Below are 25141 nucleotides of genomic sequence, written 5' to 3' on the forward strand. Positions count from 1 at the left end.
AGTCCCCCTGCTGGGGTGCTGGTGGGGGTGGGAGTGGGCTCTTTAAGAGACAACTCCTGGGACTAAGGAGGCCTTACAGAGGCTGCAAGGATGGAGCGGAAGGGAAGCGGGGCTTCCCAGGTCCGTGCCGACCCCGACCCCCGACGGCAGACAGGACACAGTGCTGCCCCCAGCCCGCAGCTTTCTCTTGTGGCAGGGATGGGGACCCGAGGCACAAACGCTCAATCTGATTCGTCACGGACCCCCCGTCCATGGGGAGCCACGCACCCAGCCCTTACCTGAGTTACCACGTAGAATCCAAAACTGTGGATATTGTAGAAATACCCTAACCCAAAGAGGGCGGTAAAAGCGCCACTGGCCAGCATTCCAAACGTGAGGTAATACCGAATGGGCAGGCGTTCCCCTATGATGCCGCTGAGGATGGAGAAAAAAGAAGCAAACATGAGAAATGAGGAGACAGATACACCCAAGATGTGAAGGACCCGTGATCTTTCCGGATGCCTCCTCGCTGTTCTCGGAGCTTTCAGAACTCGAATGCACTACAGTTTCCAGGAAGATTTCATCACAACTGTCTCCAGTGCAGCACTCATTAACCCAAAGTTGGCCACCGGCAACATCTTTTAAGACTTTTCTTCTATTAAAAGCCACTAACTGTCAAGTCATAGACCTCAAACACTGTGACTTGCACGTGACAGCTGCCAATCAAAGCCACCGAAATCCTGGGGCGCCAGGGGCGGGGCCGGGGGCTGCCGGGTAAGCGTCCGACTCTTGCTTTCATTTCAGGTCACGCTCTCGGCGTCCTGAGATCGAGCCCCACATTGGGCTCCGTGCTCAGCAGGAAGTCTGCTTGTACCTGCCCCCCCACCCCCCACCCTGCCAGCTCTCTCTCTGGAATGGAGAAATAAAATCTGAAAACAAAACAAAACAGCAAAAGCTTGTCCCGCTAGTTACTCCTGCTTTTATATAAACAACGTCCGGTAAATATGCATAGTATTTAAAGAGCTGATGTTCAGACTGTGGACGTGTGTCATGAAAAGGGATCACCTGTGGCCTCAGCAAGTCTCTCGGCCCTGGAGCTGTCACTAGGTCACCTGCGTTCATACACCGGGCTGGATGGGCTCTGCCATTAGCTGCCCTCCTGCCGCCACCACTGTGACCTGGTTTGAAGACAGATTTTCTTTAACATGAGGTCTGACACAGGTGGCTAGGGCTGCTCTGCTCCTTTCCCAGCAATGCCACTCGCTAATGAGCTGGCCTCGTGGGACAATTCCTGCCCAGAGCTGTCTGGGAGCTCGGATGAGATCGAAGTGGCCGAGGGGCTGGGTCGGTGGTGGCTGCTCGTGCCATGGGAAGTGGATGCCTGATGGCCCGGGGAGACATGCCACTGTGGAGCTACTTGTCACTGTCACTTACTAAGTGAACAAACCCCAGGATAATCACAGGTGACTGTGAGCTTTTGCAGTCACTGCAAACCACGGATCTCCTTTCCCTGCATGTAGCCATTCTGGGAGTCAAATAAATAAGAAACGTGATGACACTTGCCTGCCCGTGAACAATGCTCAGGGAACTAGCTCCAAAATTCTGTCCTTCATCTCAAGAACCAATACATCAGGAAAGCTTTCCTTCTGAAGACCCCAAAGGGGGAAGATCTACCTAGCACCACCCAAATGACTAAAGCAAACTCAAGAGCATTCTAGAGCTAAACAAGCGATCCATTTCAACTCTCTGGCTTCAGAGAAGAGAAAACGTGTCCCAAAGGGGCTGGCTGACCTGTCTGATGTCACGGGACAGAGCTAGTGCCATCGGCCAGGGCTGACAAATGTTCTCAGTGTTGCTATACGACATTGGGCCCAAATTTAGTCTCTACTCCAAAGTTGTTAAAGAAACGGCCTAAGGGAATGGACGCCATCCCATATCATATCCGATCCATACACGGACTAAAGGCCATGCCGCACCTGCCAGGAAGGGCCTGCACTAATGAAGGCCCCACTGCAGACGACTGACCTGACATACTAACGATCCATTTCCCCAGCCACGTGCCCTGATGTCACTAAAAGGCCACGCAAATAAGTAGGGTATGCCCTCAATACAGTCACGAGTCTACTCCGGATTCACATTAGAATTTTACAAGAACCCTCATTAGCAAGTTGTAGGACAAATTACCTTTCCCGATAAAGAAGCAACAATAGAACCACCTTATTTAAGAGCTTCTTAACTCTTGATACGTTGCACAGGGTCATTCTCTGCGGTGGCGGCTGTCCTGTGCTGTTAACACGCTTGGCAGCCCTGCTCTCCCTGCTAGACGCCAGAAGCACCCCCTTCTCCTGTTGTGACAACCAACCTCGCTTCCAGATCCTGCTAAATGTTGCCTAGGGGACAAAATCACTCCCAGCTGAGAACCACACGTAAATACTATTTTCTAGTAACTGAGAAAAACACATTCCAACCTTTGGGTCTTTTTATACTTTTTATAGGTTATTGGCGTCCGGTAAGACTGCAGTCTTTGGAGCATAAATATTTGACCTCGAGATAGCATATGGCCAGCCGCGTCGTGGCAACTCAGGCCCTACGAAGCGTAATGCGCACATGGCCTTCTCCTCCGCGGGGCTGTGCTCTGTTTTGCGTCACACGCAGCAGGCGTCCGTATCCGTCCTTATTCATTCATTCATTCAAAGAAGTTCTGCAGCACTGTGCAAATACAATATGGCGCGGGGGGGGACATCCACTCCATCAACAGAAACCGCCTGACTGAGCACCGACCAGCCACCAACTGCCCGGAGCTGGCGGTGGGGGGCAGGTCGAGACGATGCCAGATGCTGGGCGGGTATCAGGGAAGAAGCTAAGCATTTACAGGGATTCCCAAGATTCTCCAAGCTCTGAAATCGCTAAGTCTCTGCAAGCAAAGCCTCTTGAGCTGAGGGCCTTACTCCCTACAATTTTTTTTTTTTTAAAACCTGGCTGGACTGACACAATGCCAGTTTTTAATCAGCCAGTCACATGTCCTGTTACCCACATATCATTTCCACCTTCCTGGGTCCACTCATAATGGGCTAATGATCACATGGAAAGATGCTGGGGACGCTGTGCGGGCCAGGCTCTGTTCCGAGCATTCTACATGTATCAGCTCATTTGGTCCTCACCACAATCCTGTGAGTTAACTACCGTTCTCCCCATTTCACAAAGGGGAAACTGAGGCCCACAGAGGGGCAGTAACCTGCCCAAAGCTGTGTGAGCCAGCCCTAGAGTCAGGATTCATTCCCAGCAGCGTGCCTCTGAGGTCCATGCCCCAAGAGCAAGGAGGGTGGTGAGGTGCCCTGTGGGGCTGAGCTGGGCAGCCAGGTGTGTAACCTGTTCTGACGGGGGCAATCTGGGACGTGTGAACAAATGGCAGCCCCAGGGACCAGAGGAGAGGATGCGCTCTGCGGAGCGTCCCTGGTAGCCACCAGTACCCTGTCCCTGGTGACACCGCAGCAGGGCTCACGGTGCATCTGAAACCCCAGGGCCCTGAGCGCCATCCCTGGACAGTCCGCCCCGATCGCCACGATACCCGGGACATCTGAATGTGCAGTTTTGCAGTGGCGCTTTGACCACCAGAGGACCCCGTGCACGCTGGCTTTCACTTCGCCCTCATCTCTGAGAAGAGACGGGAAGGGAAGCAACCTGCGGACACGTTCTGCACCGAACAGATGAGAACCAGCAAGGGACGGAGAACCCAAGCCAACCTACCTCAGGTACATGCCAATGGCGTAGGCACACAGAAACGAGTAATCCAGGGCCCCGAGCAGCTGCTGGTAGTTGTCCTGGTCTACATGGGATGAAAAACAACAGGAAACAGTGAGTACTGTTTACTTTACACTCAACACCAGTTTCTGTTCTGGCGCAGGACGATAAAATACACACACGTGCCCTGTATGGTTGGGCAGTGCACCCGGAAGGAGAATGGGGCCGTTTCCAGCGCAGAAAACCTGGCAGAACATCTGGCTAGCTTCTTGACAAAGGGAAAGAAAGTGGCCACATTTTCAAGTACTCACTAAACAAACATTATTTGGATTAGAGGAAATTCCCACCACTCACGGGGCGCACGTGGTGCATTCACTTAGCCTCCCGTGTGAGTCTGGCTTTCCTCGGCCGCCCCAGGCCAGCCCCCACCCCCTGCTTCTGGGGGTTCCCCACTGTCCCCCACGGTTGATGCTTGAAAATCCTCTTGCAGCTCGACACAGACAAAATACAAGGGATCTTCATTAGATTGCAGTGGCCGTGGAAGGAGAGCCAGCTGACAGGAGACGGCTGTCCGTGGCCGGGCAGTCACGCTCGAGAACGTGGTTACTGCAGCTCAGATGGGCCAGGCCGGGACTCTGGCAGCGCCCAGCCGCCCACTGCTCAGCCGTGGAGGAGCCAGAGGATGGGGCACTTCCGGAACTCTGGATCCGAGTGCACACGTGGGATGCGGGGAGGGATGGAGAACTCACCAAACGGGGCCCAGCTGCAGTCCGTCTCGTTGTCTGCTGGCTGGCGGCGGGGCGTGTCACTGGCTTTCCGGCTCCAGCTGCTGAACCCGACTTGGCCCTCGTACAGGGTAGCACAGTACCTGTGCAGCTCGCCCTAGGACATCCGCGGGTGTCAGAGGCCACAGACGTGCGCTCAGGGAGGCCCCCGGGCTCGCAGCCGAAAGCTTGCCCAGGACAACCATGTTCCGGTGGAGTGAGGGCCCCTGGAGGCGGTCTGTCTGCAGGACCCACTAAGTCCCTGTGGGGAGTGAGGCTCGTGTGCCCTCCACCGCGCCCAGCCCTGAACACACACACAGCCAGCATAGGCCCACGTGGGGCCCCAGAGACGACCGCTCTCAGCAGCCATATGGCTGGACGCTGCCTGCTGCCATCCCGGCACCGCGGCCCGTAGTGGAGGAACGGACACTATGCACTGGGTATATATAACCAAACACTGCCCAGCAAAGCACAGGAGCAAGCCACAGGTCTGCACGACGATGCGGACAAGTGTCACACAAAGGAAGCCTGACACGGGCAGTGCAAATGGCAGGACTCCAATTATGACCCTAGAGGACAGGCACCGAACCCTCAGTGGCACTCATGGGGCTTTGGTTACCGGAATGAGGGTAACGGTGGGGGACAGGGCACACGGAGCCTGGAGCTGGAGCTGGACAGGGGCCAGACCCAAGCCTAGGTGATCATTTCCCAGGCGAGCTTGTAAATATTTGCCAGGCTAGACACCTGAGATCTGTGGATGTTACTGTGTACAAGTCATACCTCAATAAAACAACAAAACAGCTGGGGCAGAATGCCACCAGCCCACCAAGCTGTCCACGGAGCCTGCAGGCAGGCCAGGGGCAAAGGTGCTCGGGTGGAAGGGAAGCGTAAGGCTCGGGAGCTCTCTGGCTGACGGGTGTGGGGGCCTGAGCAAGCTGCTCCCCCCTGCCTCCGTGTGCCCGCCTGCAGACGGGGCCGCCCCTCCTCACCCACAGAGCACGTGCTGGGATTGGTGATGCTCAACGCCACGTGTCAGCACGTGCTTGGGACAGGGCGACCCGTGAGGAAAGGCGACCGTTGCAGTGGAGCTTGGAGGTGCCAGGAACGGCTAGAGGAGTGGTCACAGGGCACGTGTGCAGGGCACGGGTTGCTCCTTGGGAAGATGAACCCCACTTCCAGAAAAGGGCCACATGATGGCCCGGGCCCATCGTGTTATGGGGGAACCTCCATGCATCTGACAGTCCCCTCCCCTGGGGCTCCCTGCCACCTGCTGTGTGTTTTCTGGGTTTTTCACTCCAAGTGGCTCAGAGGAAGCAATCCTCCAGATGAGGGCAGAAAGGAGGCATCCTCAAGGTCAGCGAGGTGGCCCTTAGCAGGAACAGAGCCCTAAAGGGGCATTCTTTATTGGGCTGCCACCTGAGAGAGGCAGGGGGCTGGGGGGCACCAGGAAAGCATTCCCCCCAGGTCAGGACATGGGGCAGCAGGCAAGGAGCTCCACTTCGGTGCACCAGGCAGGGAGCAGCCAGAGTCCTGCCCACCACCTTCCTTTGCCGGCACCCATTTCTTCAGAAAGGAGTCACCAAAAAGGATCACCTCCACGCGGCCGCCCTTGCCAGGGCTGTGGTCAGCCTGGGCGGGACACCTCCTGGTTTTGCATGGACACACGCCACTGAGACCTGGCATGGCACATGGGACGCGGCCACTCTGTGGTCTTGTGGGTTTGCGGTCATCACTGGCCATTCTGCTAGAATTCCAAACATTGCCCTAAAAACTAGCCAAGGGCTCTGGTTTACAAACTCAGTTAAGTGTTTGCTAAGTAACTTTCCTGTCGTCCTCCTTGGATTACTCAGAGTCCCCTCTGCCCCTGCCTACGCTCCGGGCTCGCCCGGCTGCATGCGGCAGGAACTCCGGAGGGAGGCTGGGGAGGCCGAGCCCCTCCTTCCCACAGCGGGCAGTCTCACATTTCCCCATTCCCGAGTCTATATTCGGCTCCCCCTCTTTGCCTGCAGAAGTCAGCCTCTCCCTGGGCCACAGGCTGCGCCTCACTGTCCTCCCGGTTCACCTCCCACAAAGAAAGCTGCAGGCAGGCTGTGGGGGGACCGTCTGCTGAGAGGGAGCCCATACGCAGGGCCTTACACGGGAGCAAGGGAGAGGGGGTTGTAGACCCCTGCTCCAAGTGCGGTTCCCACATCCTCTCCCATCAGGTCAGATTCCCAGGGAGCAGCCGTTGTGAGAAACAGAAAAGATCTGGGAAGGATCCCTTCTTGTTTCAGAAACAAACAGAAAAGCACTTCTGTTTTGGTTTGTCCCAAACACCCTGGGGCCAAGCTGCTGACTTCCCACCTCCATGAACCATGTGGGGACCGCTTCCCTGTGGCCTCTCAGAGGACCCAGGGCGTGGTGACTGGCAGCCGTGGACAGGGGGTCCCCCACTCACAGCCTGCCCCCGCACACTGGAAGCGCCATCTCCGCCCCTCCGGCCGCTGCACGAAAGCAAGGAAGGACTTCATGCTGTCTGCCACAAAGGGCCCCGGGACGCTTGCATCACCGCACGCTGCTTTCTAACAACACTGCTGTAATGTCGTACTTCAGTGAGTTTTACTCCCCAACTTGGTGTTTGAGGGGAAATTAAGGATTAATTAGACCAAGGTGAACCTATCAGAAAAATGCTCAGCGGGTGAACGGGCTCGTACCACGGCGTGATGGCGTTGGGGGACTGGCCCTTCACTTTCACAAAAGGAGTCGCCTTTGCCAATGTTCACAGAGTGCTTCAACAGATACCATGAACCAATCCACATGCGACGGCCGGCGGTCACGAAAAGCTGAGCGATCAGAAGACTACATGGCGTGGAGCGTGCCCGGAACATGATCCTCGAGGCCGTCTAGCACGGTCCGTGTGACCCACGGTGTGACAGCAACAACCAAATACACAGCAAATGCCACGGGGACTGGAAAGTGTGGGTGGGGGTGGGGGAGGACGGTGTCTGCAGGGTGGGAGGACACAGTGAGCAGCCAGGAGCCCCAAGCAATGCGGGTGTGGGGGGACAGGCGGGCAGGGGTGGGGTGGAGGTGTTTGCACTTGTCCCCCCGCAGATCCCGCTCCAGCCCCGGCCCCTCCCCGCTGCCCCCACCCCAGCAGTGCGCAGTGAAATGGAACCACAGGGGATCTGCAGGGAGCACGGCCGTCCAAGGCGACCCTGTCCTACATGCACACATGTCCACACAGCCGCAGGCACACATCCTACCACGAAGGCACACGCAGGAAGGCTGTTGTTTAAGCTTGCAACTTGAGCAACGTCACAGAGTGACTACTTGACCAGAACCCCACCCGCGGGCACCCAGACCCTGGAATCCCAGTCCCCAGAACTGGGAGCCTGCGGGATGCTGTCAGAGCAGCCAGGTGCCTGAGACAGCGCTGGCGGCAGGAGGACGGGACAGTCGGGCCGCACGCATGGCAGAACCCGCGTGTGGTCAGGTGCTCCGAGGGAACACGGGTGCCACGGGACAGCGGCGCACACCCCCCCCACTGACACACGTGTACAGAGAGAGAGAGGGGCGCCTTCTGCTCATGGCTGATTTTTCAAAACTGGAATCCTATGCAGACTTAGGTACACCTTAACTCTTCTTTCAAAATAGCCCTTTCTGAAATCTTTCTGTCAACTGGTGTGGCTCTAATTATTTTTTTTTAATTGTTTGCTTATTTATTTACTTATTGGTTTATTGGTTTACTGATGTATTTTTTTAAGTTTATTTTTCTTAGGAATCTCTACGCCCAACATGGGGCTCGAACTCACGACCCTGAGCTCGAGAGCCACACACTCTTCTGACTGAGCCAGCCAGGCGCCCCTCTAATTCTTCTAAGTGGTTGCACATGTCAGAATATGGACTGGCCATAATTTACGCAGACTTCCACCTGCTGATTAGGGTCACCTAATATGCAGGGCTTTCCCCCCCTTTTTCCTTTTCCTTTTTTTTTTTAATTGCAAACAGTGCTACAATGCAGGCACTTATGCACACTCTCCTAAGCGTGGACCCTTTCATTTTCACGGGCCAGGGTTCCAGGGCTGAGGGGTGCATGTTCTTCTATTTCAGGAGGTGTTCACGGAATGCCCCCGGAGGGCCGCACCCCAGCACTCCCATCGGTGGCGCCCGGCTGCCTTCCCGCCCTTGCTGCCCTCGCACCCGTGACCCGGGCCAGTGTGCTGTCAGGTGTTCGGACGGTGGGTGTAAGGCGACCTAGTGCTACTTTCGCTGGCCTTGGTGACCACTTGCAAGCTTGCACACGGCTCATCCAGCTTGGAGAGATTCTGGCCCCTTGTCTCCACCCTTTCCGGCCGTCCTCCTTCCGGTTTGCCAACTTCACACACCTAAGACGGACTTCATTTTGTTCTTGGAATTTTACTTATTTATTACACTTTCACCTTTAATCCACCCATTTTTATAAGACAGGGATTCAGTTTTATTCTTCTAGTCGAATAACCAGCCGTGCTCCCGCCGTTCGCTCAAAAAGCTACACTTCCCCACCGTCTCTGTCCACCATGCCGCATTTTCTATTCTCTTCCACAGACCTCTCGGTCTGTTCTCATGCAATACCATGAAAATTTGATTACAGTGGCTTAAAAATGCTATCCTTCCCACACTTTCCTTGGTCGTTAACTCTTGGACATTTTTCCACATAAATTCTTGGATGACTTTGTTCAGTGAAAAAGGCACTGCTGAGACATTCGCCTGGAGCGGCCTTCCGTTGCTGCATCCATCCCGGGACACTGGCCTTTCCAGAGAGCAACCCTCCCACCCAGGGCAGGGGTGCGCACCGCCAGCTTTCCCAGCTGCTGTCCATCTGTTACTGAGCTGTGTGTGTGCAGAGAGGGCTGGGCACTCACGCTCAGACCAGCGGGGATTGCCGTTCCCAGGGGGGCACAGGTGGCCGGGATGGCAGGTGGGAGGGAGGAGGGCTGTGCCTGCACCCCCACTGGCTCCCGGCCCGGGGCCATCACTGGCACCTTGGTTTTCTTTTTGTTACACTGAAATGACATATGTCATGTCAGTCTTCAAATGTCATTAAAGAATGTGAGCCATTTTATAAATCACAACCACTGGGATCAATTCCAGCTAGGCAAATATGGTTTCATTTTGTTGTGCTTATAATGTAGTAGGAAATACAGACTACAGATAATTCAAACTATTCCTCGGGTCCCCAGAATCATCCCTAGTTCCAGTTCTATAAAGACGATGTGCTAAAGCATGTGAAAGCCTTGGAAGGCACTGTAACGTTAAGTTAGTGTGTGCGGTGGGACGCCCTTATCTATCTTAGGAGATTCAGTGCAAGGCCGATCCAGGTCCACGCACAGCTAAGGTGCTAAGTCTGAAATTCTGTGTGCGGAAGAAAAGCTGGCTGCAGGGCTGTGGACGTACTCGGGTCCTCCAACGCCCTGCAGGCCCCGTGGCACTGGGGCTGAGAGCAGGACCCCGCAGCGTTCACTGGAGCTGGCGCTGCCCTGCATGAGGGGACAGGGCGCCTGAGTCCCCAGGCCGCCGTGAGGACTCTGCTAAATGATGATCAGACGCACCGTGTCAGGCCACGGGCTTCAGCAAGCGCTAGGACTGACAATGCTTCCAGAAGAGCCGGTGGGACCCTGCTTCCTCGTGACACCGCTCATCAGGAGGCCCCAAGCTCCCAGCTGGGAAGTTGGGAGGGTGCCCACGACAATGCCACATCCCTTCCTGGCTACACGAGGCCCGTCGTGGTATCACATGGGATCCAAGCATCCTGTCCTGCCACAAAGATCCTCCCACGGCCAGCCCGCCTTCCCCACACTGCCTGCATCCCAGCAAGCCTCTGCCACCGGCCTGCGGCTTCAAGGTGAGGGCTTGTCCTCCATCTGCCACTCCAGGCGTCCACCTCCCCCCTCCAAGCTCCATCCTGAGAGCCCAGCAGGCTCCCAGCGCTCCTGCTCCGCCAGCCCCGTGGTGCTCACGGGGACCTCTCCAACAGTCTCCTCCGCTTTATCACTTGTCCTTTCTTGAGCTGTGTGTTCGTTTCCCTAACGAGGAAGACGGAGAGTGAGTGGTGGCATTCAAATGCAGTGGCCGGTCCTTGGGTGATTTTAGAGTCCTGCTTGGGTGCATTAAAGCCCACTCTCTCTTGTCCCCTCCTTTGAAAACCACATTTTTAAAGGTCTGCAAATACTTCCACAGCCATTAAAACTTGGTGTATCAAAACTTCCGAGAAATCTGCAAGCGCCGTGAAGGGCATGGAAGGTTCCTGCTTCCTAGAGGTCAAGGGAGAATTACAGGATCCTTTGCATAGATGGATGCTGTTTAATGTCCTCTGGGCGTTACAGGAGAACGGGGAACACAAAACTGTCCACAGAAGCCACAGCCTTGCTCAGCATTGCCTCTCCTGTTGGCCTGAAGACCACTCGGTGGGAATGGAGAAAGCGTGTTTGCACAAGGTCAGAATTACAGTCCTGGATCCGGATCTGTGTTCCTGCCCACGACTAGCGAGGGAGGGGGCAATCGAGCTGTAAATAAGCAATCTTTGGCACTGGACAATTTCCTTGTTCCTTCTACAATCAAGAGTCAAAAGCCTGTTGAAACTTTATAGGCAAAATGATGACATTCCTACGAGGGTAAGAAAATGACCCTGCTTCTTCCCCAGTCATAACTGGCTATTATGTAGGTTTGTCCACCTCAATCTTCTTTCCTCAAAGTGTAGTTAAATGACGGCTGAGTAACTTCTTGCAAACCCATCACTCAAACAGAAGCTCGGGGTCTAAGAACAAGAGATCCACCCTCACAGCCAGACTTAGAGCACAACGACAGCAGGGGCGCTCTGGGGAACAATTTAAGATGGGATATATTCGGAGGAGAAGTTCACAGAATAAGTATTTAATTAAGCTTTAGGATCCTGCAACTGTCAATTAATATAACTGAAAGTTTATCACCTCTAAAATGATACACCCTAAAAGCATTTCAAAAATTTTCATTTCAGAAAAGAGACACTAACAATCAAAGCAGGACAACCTGCTTCTAAACCATCTGTTTTCTCCATTTATCTCACCGCTCCCCCACTCCCACACTGGTTCCTAAAATAACTACCAGTTCCCTACAGAAATTATAGGCAGGATATGAAACGGGGCGCTTTTTATGATCTCTTACCTTAACTATGCTGATAGGCTTTCGGGATAAGTGGAAACTTGCATACAGCAAAAATGTCAAAATAAAAATGAAGGCTCTGTACCTGAAACACAAAACAGAGGTAGGGAATGACATAAAATAATATAAGATGCATTAAGAATATGTTATATTTCCCTTGCCTCTGGAGTCATATCTAGAAAATGTTGCCAGGGCCGATGTCAGAGAAGTTATTGCCTGTGTTCTCTTCTAGGATTTTTATGGTGTCAGGTCTCCCATTTAGGTCTTTCATCCATTTTGAGTTTATTTTTGTGTATGGTGCAAGAAACTGGTCCAGTTTCAGTCTTCTGCATGTGGCTGTCCGGTTTTCCCAACACCACTTGTTGAAGAGACTGTGTTTTTCCTGTTGCGTATTCTTGCCTCCTCTGTTGAAAATGAGTTGACCGTACAGTTGTGGGTCCATTTCTGGGTTCTCTATTCTGTTCCATGGATGTATGTGTCTGTTTTTGTGCCGGTACCATACTGTTCTGATTATTACAGCTTTGTAGTGTATCTTGAAATCTTGGATTGTGATAACTTCAATTTTGTTTTTCTTTCTCAAGATTGCTTTGGCCTTTTGGGGTGTTTTGTGGTTCCACACACATTTTAGGATTGTTTGTTCTAGTTCTGTGAAAAACGTTGTTGGTATTTTGAGAGGGATTGCACTGAATCTGTAGATTGCTTTAGGTGGTATGGACATTTTAACAATACCTGTTCTTCCAATCCATGAGCATGGACTGCCTTTCCGTGTCTTTGTGTCCTCTTCAGTTTCTTTCCTCAGTGTCTATAGTTTTCAGAGTGTAGCTCTTTCACCTCTTTGGCTAAGTTTATTCCTAGACACTTTATTGTTTTTGGTACAATTGTAAATAGGATTGTTTTCTTAATTTCACTTTCTGCTGCTTTATTAGCGTACAGAAATGCAACAGATTTCTGTCTGTTTATTTTGTATCTGCGACTTTACTGAATTGACGTATCAGTTCTGGCAGTTTTTTGGTGGAGTCTTTTCAGGTTTTCTATATACAGTATCATGTCATCTGTGAGCAGTGAGAGCTTTACTTCTTCCTTACCAATCTGGATGCCTCTTATTTCTTTTTCTTGTCTGACTGCTGAGGCTGGGACTCCCGGCACTAGGTAGGGTAAGTGGCGAGAGTGGACATCCTTGTCTTGTTCCTGACCTTAAGAGGAAAAGCTCTCAGTTTGTCCCCACTGAGTACAATGTTCGCCGTGGGGTTTTCATATATGGCCTTTATTATGTTGAGGCATATTCCTCTAGACCCACTTTGCTGAGGGTTTTTATCATGAATGGTGGTTGTACTTTGTCAGATGCTTTTTCTGCATCCACTGAAGTGTTCATATGGTTTTTATCCTTTCTCTTGTCGATGTGATACAGCACATTGATCGTCTGAATACTGAGCCACCCCTGCATCCCAGGAATAAATCCCACTTGATTGTGATACATGATTTTTCTGGTATACTGTTGGCTTTGGTTTGCTAATATTTTGTTGAGGACTTTTGCGTCTATATTCATGAAAGATATTGGTCTGAAGAGATGAAAATCCTCAAAGAGAACACAGGCAGTACTTTCTCTGACATTGGCCGTAGCAACATCCTTCTAGATCTGTCTCCTGAGGCAAGGGAAATAAGAACAAAAATAACTACTGGGACTTCATCAAGATAAAAAGCTCTGGCAGAGCCCAGAAAACAATCAATAAAACTAAAAGGCAACCTACAGAATAGGAGAAGAAATATGCAAATGACATACCTGATAAAGGATTAGTATCCAAAATATATGAAGAACTTATACAACTCAACACCAAACAACAAGCAATCCAATTTAAAAATGGGCAGAAGACATGAACAGATATTTCGTCAAAGAGGACATACGGATGGCCAACTGACATGTGAAAAGATGGTCAACATCACTCGGTTCAGGGAAAGAGATCAGAACCACGATGAGATACCACCTCACACCTGTCAGCATGGCTAAAATCAACAACACAAGAAACAACAAGCGTTGGCGAGGATGTGGGAAAAAAGGAGCCCTCGGGCACTGTTGGTGGGAATACAAACTGGTGCTGCCACTCTGGAAAACAGTATGGAGGTTCCTCAAAAAGTTAAAAATAAAACTACCCTACATCCAGTATCGGCACTACTGGGTATTCACCCAAAAAATACAAAAACACAAATTCAAAGGGATACATGCACCCCTACATTTATAGCAGCGTTATCTACAGGAGCCACGATATGGGAGCAGCCCGAGTGTCCACTGACTGATGAACGGATAAAGATGATGTGGTGTACACACACACACACACACACACACACGGAATATTACTCAGCCCTAAAAAAGAATGAAATCTTGCCATTGGCAATGACACGGATGGATCTAGAGAGTATTATGCCAAGTGAAATAAGTCAGAGACAAATACCATAGGATATCACTCATATGTGGAATTTAAGAAACAAAACAATAGAGCAAAGGGGAAAAAAGGAGAGAGACACAAACCAAGAAACAGACTCATAACTCTAGAGAACACACTGATGGTCACCAGAGGGAAAGTGGGCAGGGGATGGGGGAACTTGGTGATGGGGATTAAGGAGGAGTGCGTGCACTTATCATGATTAAAACAAACAAACAATACATTATAACTGTATTTTAAATTGTCTTATGCTGTCTATTATTCACTCAATCTTATGTCAATTATTAATCCTATTTGCAACATCACCATAATACTATATTTAAAAATTTTGCCACTTTTGCTTTGTGCAAATTGAAACTTTTTAAATGTTCATTAAAAAAATAACTACAGTCAAAGAGAAATTTGGGACACAGAAGATGAACGCAGAGCTCACAGAGTAGACAGAAACCATTAACTGGTTTGTAACAGAATTAACTGCAAATTTCTTAGAAGCCTGTAACCCAAGCATTTAAGAACACATCTATTTTTTACTTTTAGCTTCTGTGCAACTTTTTAGAAGGGCACACAGAAGGCAGGAATATAAATACCTCACTGACCTCCATGAGAAAGTCAGTGACGTGGACATGCTGTGAACAAGGCTGATGACATAAGAAAGCCTGGCCTGAGGCCCTGCTGCTCTTCCTGGTTTATGAAGTCCAAGAGCAAGACTGAAATGAATCACAGACCAGAGAAAACAAGATACTTGGGCAAGAAGAGAAAAGTTCATTCCAGCCCCAAAGTTTGAACCACTCTCTAGAAAAGTACTTCTTGGGGAAGAAAACAGGTCAGTGGGAAGAGTATTTGGCAGGAGAGGAGAGCAGGCGCCCCACCAGGAAGGCAAGGCCGGCCTCTCCTTTCAGGAGGCACGGCCCCTAACCCTGAAGAACCAGCCTGTTTGGCCTGCAAAGGCCCGCGACTTTGGGACAGAGTGTCCACCCGAGTGGACAGTCAGCTACCGCAGACGTGCGAGTGGCAGAAGGGCATGAGCAGGGCTCCCGTTCTGCAGGGACCCTGAGCTGACTCCAGCTGGGCACAGGGTTCCTTCTGCAATCTCCACAAGGAGCATGAACAGTGTTCTGGGACTGAGTCAGTCCCAGCACCTCCCAGATCAGAGTGTCAGAGAAGAGTCTGGAGCCCTCGAGGATGCTCCATGATACGGGCTCACCAGGAGAAGGTGAATTCATCGCCCCCCAGCTAAGGGTTTTGAGAGAGCGGCCCTACTTCAGTGGGCCTTGGGGTTCATGCTCCCTAGTCTCTACCCAGACATAAACAGAATATTCTACGTACAAGTATCTGATCCTTGTTAAACACATGAACGAATTTACTAAATAGAATAAACAAACCCAGAAATAAAGAGCTCCTCTGTGTGTCCAGATCATGTCTGAAGAGCCCCAGGGGCCCTGATACACCCCGCATTCCTAGATGGCAAAGTCTGTCTAAGGTTATCAGGACTTAGCAGCCAACCTGGGCCTGCGGCCTCCACCTCTGGGCTGCCATCCTCCTTCCCTGGGCCTCCACGCTCATTCCCTGGGCTGCTGCTTCCCTCCCTAACGGGCAGCTCTGTAGGTCGTTCTCACCAGCGCAGGGCCTAGTGGGATGAAGGAGGTTCCCCTGACTGCCCCTCGCTGGGGGACGCCCCGTGAGCACAGGGGCCACAGAGCGAGCAGTATATGGTTCCAGACGGAACTGAACTTCCCGTGGTGAATCGGCCCCTTTGGGGAGGGTAACGGCCTACAGGTTGGCAGGGCCTCTGGGAGAAGCTGTCCCGCAGTCGGGGCAAAGGGTGAACACTACATAACAAACTGGAATTTTGCCGGAGACAGAATCTACGTCTCTTAAACAGGAAAGCCCTACCTTCTATTCAGCTGGTATCGGGGCCCACTCTAGTTCCCCTATTTCTAAATCTGTCCTTTCTCCCTTCCTTTCCTCATCTTGCTTACATAGGATTTGGGGAGGGGAAGAGCCAGCAGCCCAGGCTGACTGTTCCCTTCCAGAAGGTCTGACCACAGCACCGTGTCAATACACCTGTCCTGGAGAGTGAGCAGACATTTTACTTCCATGGGATTAACGGGATTACGGGACCAAAATCCTACACAACCTTCCTGATTCCTTTTCCCACGTCCTCATTCGTTCTAGCCTCATTTTCTGTTTCCCTCGCCCTTTATGAAGCGGGAATGTGTATATTTGTTTTCTATTATCCATTTTGCCCTGGGTTGAATCCTACGTGCCCAAAATTCAAGTCCGTCCAAAAACCTCAGAATGTGACCTTACTTGGAAATTGAGTCCTACGGATGTAATTAGTTAAGATGAGGCCACACTGAACCCATGCATGACCTCATATTGCATGAGATCCTAAATCCAATGACTGATGTCCTTATAAAGGCAGGGAAGATGCAGGGACAGACAGGGAAGACCGCCACGTGACCGCAGAGGCAGAGCCCAGATAAGGAAGGCCAAGGACTGCCAGCCACCCCCAGAAGCTGGAAGAGGCAGAGGGATCCTTCCCCGGATCCTTACCCGGAGCCTTCGGAGCCCCGCAGCCCCGCCGACACCTGGGTCTCTGACTTCCAGCCTCTCTTGCATGCGGGGCTGTTACGGCAGCCTCAGGACACAGATGCAATCCGATACTTGTATTTCTGTTCGGTGTCCCGTTTAGGCGTGGGAATATTAAACACGTACAATTACGAGCGGGCTCCCGAACCCTTTCACTCCCCGTGCCGCTGTGTGGTTTTGTCTAGTGGTGGCCTCGTTCGCATCCAGCAGCCCCACAAGAACAGCATCGGGGTTAAAGCGACGTGTCTGGCAAAGCGAAAGCGCATCTAGGCAATGACAGCGCAGAACAGGTGTGCACCCGCAGGCCCTCCTCAGACGTGTTCTTGAACACGGCATGTGCTCCCAGACGACCGGCAGCCTGCTTCAGCCTGGGAGAGGCAGAGCACGGTCTCTGTTTCCTCGCTGGAGTGTCATGAATCGGAGTCCCACGCAAACGAGGAGAAACAAATGCTTTGGAGGAGAGTAACTCAGCAGCAGGATCTGAGATAGAAATTAGTCCGCAGACGTCCTTAATTTAGGAACAAGGAAACCACACACAGCTACGATGCGAGTCCTTTCCGGAGCATCCGAAAGCAGAGACAGGATGTTGGTGACATTGGCACTGACCACCCGGTGAAAGGGCCCTCTGCCGCCGTCCACCGCTCAGGCGAGCGACGTGTCTTCACTCCGTGTAATTAACAGGGAGTCTGTGGGGCCATACTCAGAGCTGACACGGCTCTCCTGTCCCTCCGGTCTCCCCCCAGTGTGTCGTCCTGACCATCACCAACAGGGCGGCGGCTCTACTTACAGCTGCAGGCACCGGGGGCGGGCGTCCTATCTCCCACCTGTGCACACACGTACTCACAGCAGTGCACACGCACGTTCTTATTTTACTCCACGGGCTAATCCATCGCTAGTGTCATTCACTTTAAACCTCAAGTCCCTCCAGACTGAGCCAGCAAGAGCCCCTTCATGTTTACTTTCTGGTCCGAACTAGTCCCGCTCGTCTTACTTTGCCTGCTGCCCCGGTCCTGGCATCGACCCAGGGTCCAAGGATGCCTGCTCCCTCTGTGGGAGATGGCACCCAGAGCCCAAGATCGGCACCACGGTGCTCACAGCCACGGAGCGCTGCTGTTCCCACGGCCTCTCCGCAGGCAGGGGTAGGGTGCGTGACTCACACGCAACATACACAACACACACAAATACACAGCAAGCACACCACACACACCAAACACACGCGCAGACCCATATGTATCTATGCTCCCCCTTTGTCTCCAGCTCTTCCTGATAATGTTATTTCCAAGCCAACAGCACCTGATCCCTTCCGCCCTCCAGCACCCACATCCGCAGCTCACTCACCAGCAGTGTGGAGTTATCTCCCTTCTGTGGTGTTCCTGACAAAAAAGCGTTAACTGAATCTAATCATGAGGAAATACTAACTAGACACCCAAAACAAGGGACAGTCTACAAAATAAATGGCTTGTGCTCTTCAAAAATGTCAAGGTCACGAAGGACAGAGGAAGGCCAAGAGACAGTTTCAGATTAAAGAAGACTAAACCCACAGGACAACTGAACACAAGACGTCATTCTGGATGGGGTCCTGGACTAGGAGACACTGGACAAGACATCATGGGACATCTGACATAACTTCTGGATATGGACCATGGATTAGATCATGGTATTATTATATCATGTTCAACTTCTCGATTCTGACTTTCATGCAGTTATAGGAGAACGTCTTATAGGAAATACACACTAACATATTTAGAAATAAAGGGGCATAACGCCTACACCTGACTCTCAAATGATTCAGAAAAAAAGTTGTGTGTGTGTGTGTGTGTATAGACATCTACACACACACACACACACACACACACACACACACAGGGTGGAGGGCAGGATGTGAAGATGTGCCTGCCAGCTGAGCCCCAGCCCCCAGCTAGACTCGCCGCATTCAACAGTCCCTCTCCCCTAGGTTTACTCTTCTCAAGAGTCAACGTCCCAGGAGAAAGACCCGTAGCCAACCAGGGTCCTAGCCTGCCTCCTGGGGGGGACGTGGGCTAAGGAGAAACATCATGGGAACAGAGCTTCGGGGCCTCCGTCGGCCGCCATAATGAACCCCAAAGTCCTGAGACTTACCCACCCACTGAGATAGGGAAACTAAAGGAACCCCATAAAAAACTGCTTTCCTCTTTTTCCTGCTTCTATTTTTGCTAGGACCCACATCCCCGCCTTATACATCTGTTACAGAACAGATAACGTTAAGGAATTAATGATTTCTTTGGAGTCTTCCAGCACAACAGATAACATCTAACGAGTGACTAGGAGGAGTCGTCATGAACTTTCCCAAGACAACGACTCACCAAGACCTCTGGCTCCAGGGCATAAGTGACTTACAGAGGACAAATAAACCCTCATCTCTGTTTCCGGATCAATGCGGAGACACAGGCGCCAACCACAATCAGTAAAAACCCCAGGCCCCAGGCAAATACGAGACTCACGCTTCTTTCCTTTCTGAGTCTCCCAAACGCTGTCTGTATCCACACTCTCTCTATATCTTTAATAAACTCTGTTCTTACTTCCTCTCGGTTCGTGTCTGATTGCTATCCTGCGTGGAGCCAACGGCCTTCTTGGCTGGTCCTGCGGGGCCCTCCTCTGGGTCCCAGGACCCAGCCAGCCTGCATCAGTCCCACAACTGCACACAAGGGAGGGCAGTCGGGTCCCCAAAGGAAATCGAGGTGTTGTTAGCAAGGGCAATGCCCGGTGGGAGAAAAACACAGCCTTTGAAGGAACGTTAGAGTCAACTCTCTCCCTTTTTAGCAAAGGAAGCTGGGATCTAGGAAGTAAAGGTCAAAGAGCGAGTCTGAGGCAGACAACACTCTGTATCCTCGCTACCCAGAGTGTGGTCTATGGACTCAGGGCAGCGCATCTCCTGGGAACCGCGGACTCTCAGGCCCCACCCCAGACCTCTGAGTAACCATGTGCATTTTAACAAGTTTGGGGGGGGGGGAGCATGTGTATACTAAAGCCTCAGAAGCCCAGCTCCACCAGCGCCTCAATCTAAGAAAAGAAGGAAGAAAGAAAGGAAGAAAGAAAGAATTTGTGACATACAGGAGTTCCATGGAGTTTTGTGATGTTCTTACAATTTTCTTCTGTGGTTTTGAAAATTGTATCAAAATAAAGTTACAAAACAGACAAGGAAACTGAAGGTAAGCACCCACTAGATGAAAGGTAAGTGTCTAAAGCCTGTGGCCAGGTTGCTGGTAGACATGAAATGAAATGACAAGGGCTCTGGAAGGGAGGCAGAGGTCTGCGGTCAGCCCTGAGGCCCTGTGGGTGCCCACCAACCAGCAGGGGCCTGAGAAGCAGAAAAGGGTGTGATGGCCACAAGCGGCTATGGTGAAAGAGATGAAGGGGTCCAGAATACGCCACTATGGCATAGAAAGTATTCTGAGTGGAAGGCATGTGAATTCCTGAAATTTATCATCTGCCTAAAAGCACAGCCACCTAGAAGAACTCAAGTGTCATAAACCCTGCCCCCAGGGTAACCAGGGGAGATGTCTCCCATCTAGTCCCATAGGGGCCCATTTAACCTGTCCAAAAAGTCATTTGTTTTTCCATACATGCCCTTCTCCTCCTTCTCTTCCCTTATTAAGATGGCATATAAGCCCTCTGAGTCACATTTTCCTGAGACCTCCCCTACATAGCACATCTGTCTTTTGTAGTTTAATTTGCATGCCCTCAAGCCAAGAGCCTAAGAGGATAGAGGAAAACTTATTCCTTCCCAATAGAGATCAACAGGGAAGAGAAACTTTTGAGAGGGTGGGCTATAGGGCGGCGAGGCTGGCTCTAGCCTCTGCCCTCACCCCCTTCTTCGTCTAAGGAGTGTGGGATTCCTGAACCCACTGTAAGAAGGGCTGTCAGAGCATGCGAGGTGAGGGTGCTCGCAGAACAGGAAGCGGTATTCTGGTCTGCATCTAACTTGTTTAGATTTCATTTTCTCTCAGCCGAGTTCTGCCCCTGGTAAGCCACTCACTGGGCTCAGAGTTCACACTTATTTCCCCCACAGCCATTTTATAATCCTACCGGTAGCCTGGGGTCGTTTTTCTGTGGACACCATGATTATTATAGAAACTACAGAAAACTATGAAGGAGTCTGAACAGTAGCTGTCACTGTCAGAACCGAAGACCGAGGACACCTTAGCAACATTCCTCGTCACAGTTTGCACCACCGATAAGCCATTCAACAGTCACACGGGGAGGCCAGGCACCCACGAGCATTTTATAATGACGCCGGCCATGCGAGGGCCTGCGCCTCCACGCAGCGCCAGGCCAGAGCACTGACGTGCCAGCACTCACCACTGATCCCGGGAGAATGAGATGATGAGGCGAATGCCGGGGGGGAGAGGAGCCATTTACGCCGCGCTGACCACAGAGTTCTGGTCACAAGACAGGATGCTTCATGCATAGGTTATGAACCCCGGCTCCAAGTATTTCTCTCCAGTCCCCGCAGCTCCCGTGGACTGGCAGGTGCGTCGAGGTGTCCTGCTGGGTCTCGCTTGCCCTCTTCCTTCGGGCAGAGGCTCGGCTCTCTACAAGGAGAACAAGGAGTGGAAAAGTCAGGGGTCCCAACGGGCACCGTGGGAGTCCCTGGCCGAAGTAACATCCGGTGTGGGTGTCAGCCAGCCCAGAGCAAAGCTGGACTGCCAGCTCGACAGGGAGCGCCCCCCGTGAGAGCTACCAGATGGAGGTAGAGCGTCTGCCCGCGGGGACAGCTTGTGCAAAGATCACAGCCAGGAATTCCACGTGGTGTTCTGATGGTGAACAGAGAGACCCAGAGCCCCTCTCCATCCGGGAGACACCCACAGAACCCCCCGTTCACTCTGCACCGCAACACCCTATGGAACTGATATCAATACTCACGGGAAACCAGGACGTGCCCAGTGGTTCCACCGTGTGCTCAATCACCAGAGCATGCCAGGGAACAGGACACGCTTGACTCCACCCCCTGGGGACCAGTCTACGTCCCAGCCACACCAACAGAGAGGCACACAGGCCTGGGGAAGATGGCGGGTCATCAAGCCAATCATTTCACTGCGGCCTTCCAACGGAACTGAAACGCATCCGATTCTGTGGGAGGAAGCGGACTGTGCATCTGCCCCATCTCCGTGGTCCCCTGCGAGGTCATGGAAAATGACCCCATTCTGAAGTCAGGGCCGAAGGCAGAGCAAGACGGAAAGGAATGGGCAGGGAGGCCTGAGAGCCGACAGGGACGCCCAGCACGCCAGGCAGGCCTGGTCTCCTGTCCCACAGCCAACCTCACGATGTGTTATTTTTCAGTCTGTCCTCTATGCTTAGCAACAAGGAATCTTTTGGACCAATGCATCAGACGACACGGGACCTGAGGCCTGCAGGAGCATGGCTTCCTCTTAGCACTCACTGAAAATTCACCAGTTACATGATTTTTTATAAAAAAATCTACTTTTGAGCAAACATTCATCTCCATTTAAAGCTGCTGAAATTTATTTAATGTCTTCAAAGAACTTCTTTGGGGTTACAGACAAGCAAAGCAAATAGCTCTGTTGGAAGGCTCCAGCTAAACTCCTAAGAGCCTGGGCACCCCCCCCCCAATTCCAGCCCTCGGCCCTCCACACATCGTGCCTCCTTCAAGGATCTCCCTGCAGGCTTTTAGCAAAATCATTCAGAATCCTTGCTGCGTTTTCATCCCAGGACCCCTGCCCCTGCCCCTGCATCTCTCTCAGGGAGGCAGTGGAGAGGTTGTGTGTCTGCTCCAGCCAGACTACACCTTCGCCAGCCGGCCCACTGCCCACCCCACGCCCCACCTGCCGCCCCGACATTGGGCTGGGAAATCCCACCTTCCCGGCTAAAAACTCGGGATGATGGCACCTACATGTTAGGGTTCTTATGGAGAAGAAAGGAGATCATCCATGGAAAGCGCTTAGCACTGGGCTTGGTGCGCAGAAGACGCTTGCTAAAAAGCAGCTAGTGTGACTGCAAATCCAGGAAAGGGAGCCAGGCCTGCAGGGGGCCGCCCCATCCCCCCATCCCCCGGACTTAGGTGCAAACTTGGCACAGAGCAAGTGCTGGAGAGATGCGTTAAACCGATCTCCGCAAATGCTTCAAAGCTGTTTTTGCTCAAAATCTAAAGAATATTTTACTAAAATTCCGCTTAAAGTCAGTGGGCTCCTGTTTGGGTCTCAATCTACTTTGAGAAACAATTTTGTGACGATGACTTCAGAGTAAAGGATTTAAGTTTTACAGTGCCTGAAAACGGATGGATGGAGTCTACCTTCTTCCCCTGTCCAAACACTGCTTCTCTAGGTGTGGCTTGTCTAGTCTATTGTCATCTGAATCAATCAATCAGTAAACCTCAATTCTGGTAAAACCTGTAATTAAAAAAAAAAAAACCCAAAACAAACTAGAAGGCCCTGGAAATCAGCAGGGGAAGAAAATCTCAACTTCTTTTAAAAACAATTGCAGGGTCTTCCCCTGTGAATTGGGTGAAAGCAAGTGCTAGAATTCTCATAGAAGAGCAGTTAAGCTGCTAAAGGTAGTGATTTTACACGTGGGATGTGAAGAGCTCAATTTAATGAGGCTCCAGGGCCCGGGCAGTGGCCCCTGAGAAGCACGGATTGCACGGAGAGCCTGTGGAGCCCTGTGAGGCCCGCCGTGAGGCATGGCACTCCTTTCTGATGAGGACAGGCAGCTTGCCCAGCAGGCTGGACATGAGGCAAATTCAGGTCCAGAAGCTCTCAGCTCCATCCTCCCTCTCTTCCTCCTCTGGAGAGCACAGGGGAACGAGGTGGGGCACTGGCTTGACACCCTGTGATGGGCACACAGCCCAATTACATACAACGAAGACATACTTTTTCCCCTAGTCACTCTTCATAGGTGCTCCTGGAGCTCACCACTCCCAGAGAGAAGTCACAATACCCAGTGTCATTCTGCCATCAGACAGGGACCTCAGCTCCCCCCACCCCGACCCCGGCCCAGAGCAGCTCAGTCAAAATCTGCAACAGGCACATTTTACACCCATCTTCTGAAAGAGCCCAAGCCAGGCAACTAGAAGAGGAATGACCCGAGGCAAACACGCATTCTTGAGCAGCTCTCTGGCCATGCTCGGGTGACCTGGCCACCCCGAGCAGCTCCATAGGCTTCTATGACAAGAATAAGACTGAAAAGAAAGTCATGGCACGAGTAACTCTGAAAGGGCCTTCCCAGAACGGAGTGCTGCTTTAAATCATCTCAGCAGCCCTGTGTGGAGTTTAAATAACCTACTTAAGACAGAGTTTTTAAAGGGGATCTTATTTTAAGGCAAAGATGGGTGGGAGACGCGTGCCCCCCAAAAAAAAATTTTTTTTCTTTTTTCTGGAAAGAGAGAGAGAGAAGAGGAGGGGAGGGAGAATGAATACAACCTCCTTTCCAGAGAAAATACTTCCTACGGTTTGCACTTTAAAGACTGTATTCCATATTAAACATTACTGACAGTGACCACTATCTTTTTCCTGTGGTTTCAACACAAAAAGGACAGTGCACCACTGTCCTCTCCCCTCCCTCCCCCAACACACTGAATGTCCAAGGTGATGCACAAAATAGACCCCGCAGATGGGGTCCAAGGCTACATGGTGAGACGCTGAAGGTCTGGAGTCTTGACCTACAAGGAGACCAAGGAAGGACCCTGAGAGAAAACCTAACACAGTTACCAACTCAAAACAACTTCCCACAATTTCTGGTCCCAGGCAGGGGGCACCTTCCCGGCAGCCAGCTGCCACCTGCCAGCTCCCAACCCCAGGAGAGGGAAGGAAAGACAGGCTCCGGAATTCCACCTTTAGAAATGCAAACCTGGGGGCTGGCTTTCCAGAGTCCTCCGTTCAAATGCAAATCCGGACGGTCCCGCGGGGTCACCCGGTCACCAGGAGCGGCCGCGTGGCTGCTAGGGCGGGGAGCGCCGGAAGGTGGGGGAAAGAGGGAAAAAGAGCCCGCTGGTCGGAGGTCGGCAGGTGGGGGACTTTCCAGCGCTTTCCTACCGATCCACAAGGACGCTGTCACTCGTGTTGGCCGGGAAGCTCACGAGCTCCGGGAACCAGCTGCTCAACAGACAAACAGCCCAGAGGCCCAGAGCGCCAGCGCCCCGAGCCTCCCGGACAGCTTTCAGCGCCGACTCCTCCCCGGCGGCCGGTCCCCAGGGGAGGCGGGTTCGGCGGCACGCCCACGTCCTCGGCGCGCGGCGGCCAGTGCGCGGGGCTCCTCCCGCGGGGTCCCCGGACCCCCGCTGTCACCGCGGCCGCGCCAGGGTGGGGAGGGGCGCCCGAAGGACCGCTCAGCTCGCCCCTGATTCCACTCGTTCGGAATCCCCGCGCCGCTGGGGTCCCTCCGGAGACAAGGCAAGAGTCGAGACGCCCCGGCCCAGGCCAAGGCCAAGCACAAAGGCCGGCGGGGCGGCGGACGGCCGGAGCGCAGGGACCGGCC

The 25141-nt window shown here is 52.3% G+C and overlaps 1 protein-coding gene across 8 annotated transcripts in view; it reads right to left on the minus strand.

The window, feature by feature from the left end:
- SLC37A1 (solute carrier family 37 member 1) overlaps window positions 1–25141 on the minus strand; it is a 73117-nt gene that overhangs the window by 35520 nt on the left and 12456 nt on the right. For 5 of the 8 annotated variants that reach the window (XR_004623628.1, XM_034655196.1, XM_034655187.1 and 2 more), the window contains exons 1-6: window positions 24515–25135; window positions 21011–21243; window positions 11646–11727; window positions 4470–4602; window positions 3727–3805; window positions 279–414 (exon numbers count right to left, since the gene is read on the minus strand). Coding sequence is in view for 7 of the 8 variants with exons in the window: in XM_034655196.1 (XP_034511087.1) it covers window positions 279–414; window positions 3727–3805; window positions 4470–4602; window positions 11646–11727; window positions 21011–21066 (486 nt within the window). In the remaining variant the exon portion in view is untranslated. Of the gene's footprint in view, window positions 1–278; window positions 415–3726; window positions 3806–4469; window positions 4603–11645; window positions 11728–21010; window positions 21244–21574; window positions 24462–24514; window positions 25136–25141 lie in introns of those variants that run through there. The other 3 variants (XM_034655172.1, XM_034655182.1, XM_034655179.1) reach the window with 3 other exon arrangements.

Source organism: Ailuropoda melanoleuca, chromosome 1 (genome assembly GCF_002007445.2).
Source record: "Ailuropoda melanoleuca isolate Jingjing chromosome 1, ASM200744v2, whole genome shotgun sequence".
In the NCBI taxonomy this organism is placed as follows: Eukaryota; Metazoa; Chordata; class Mammalia; order Carnivora; family Ursidae; genus Ailuropoda; species Ailuropoda melanoleuca.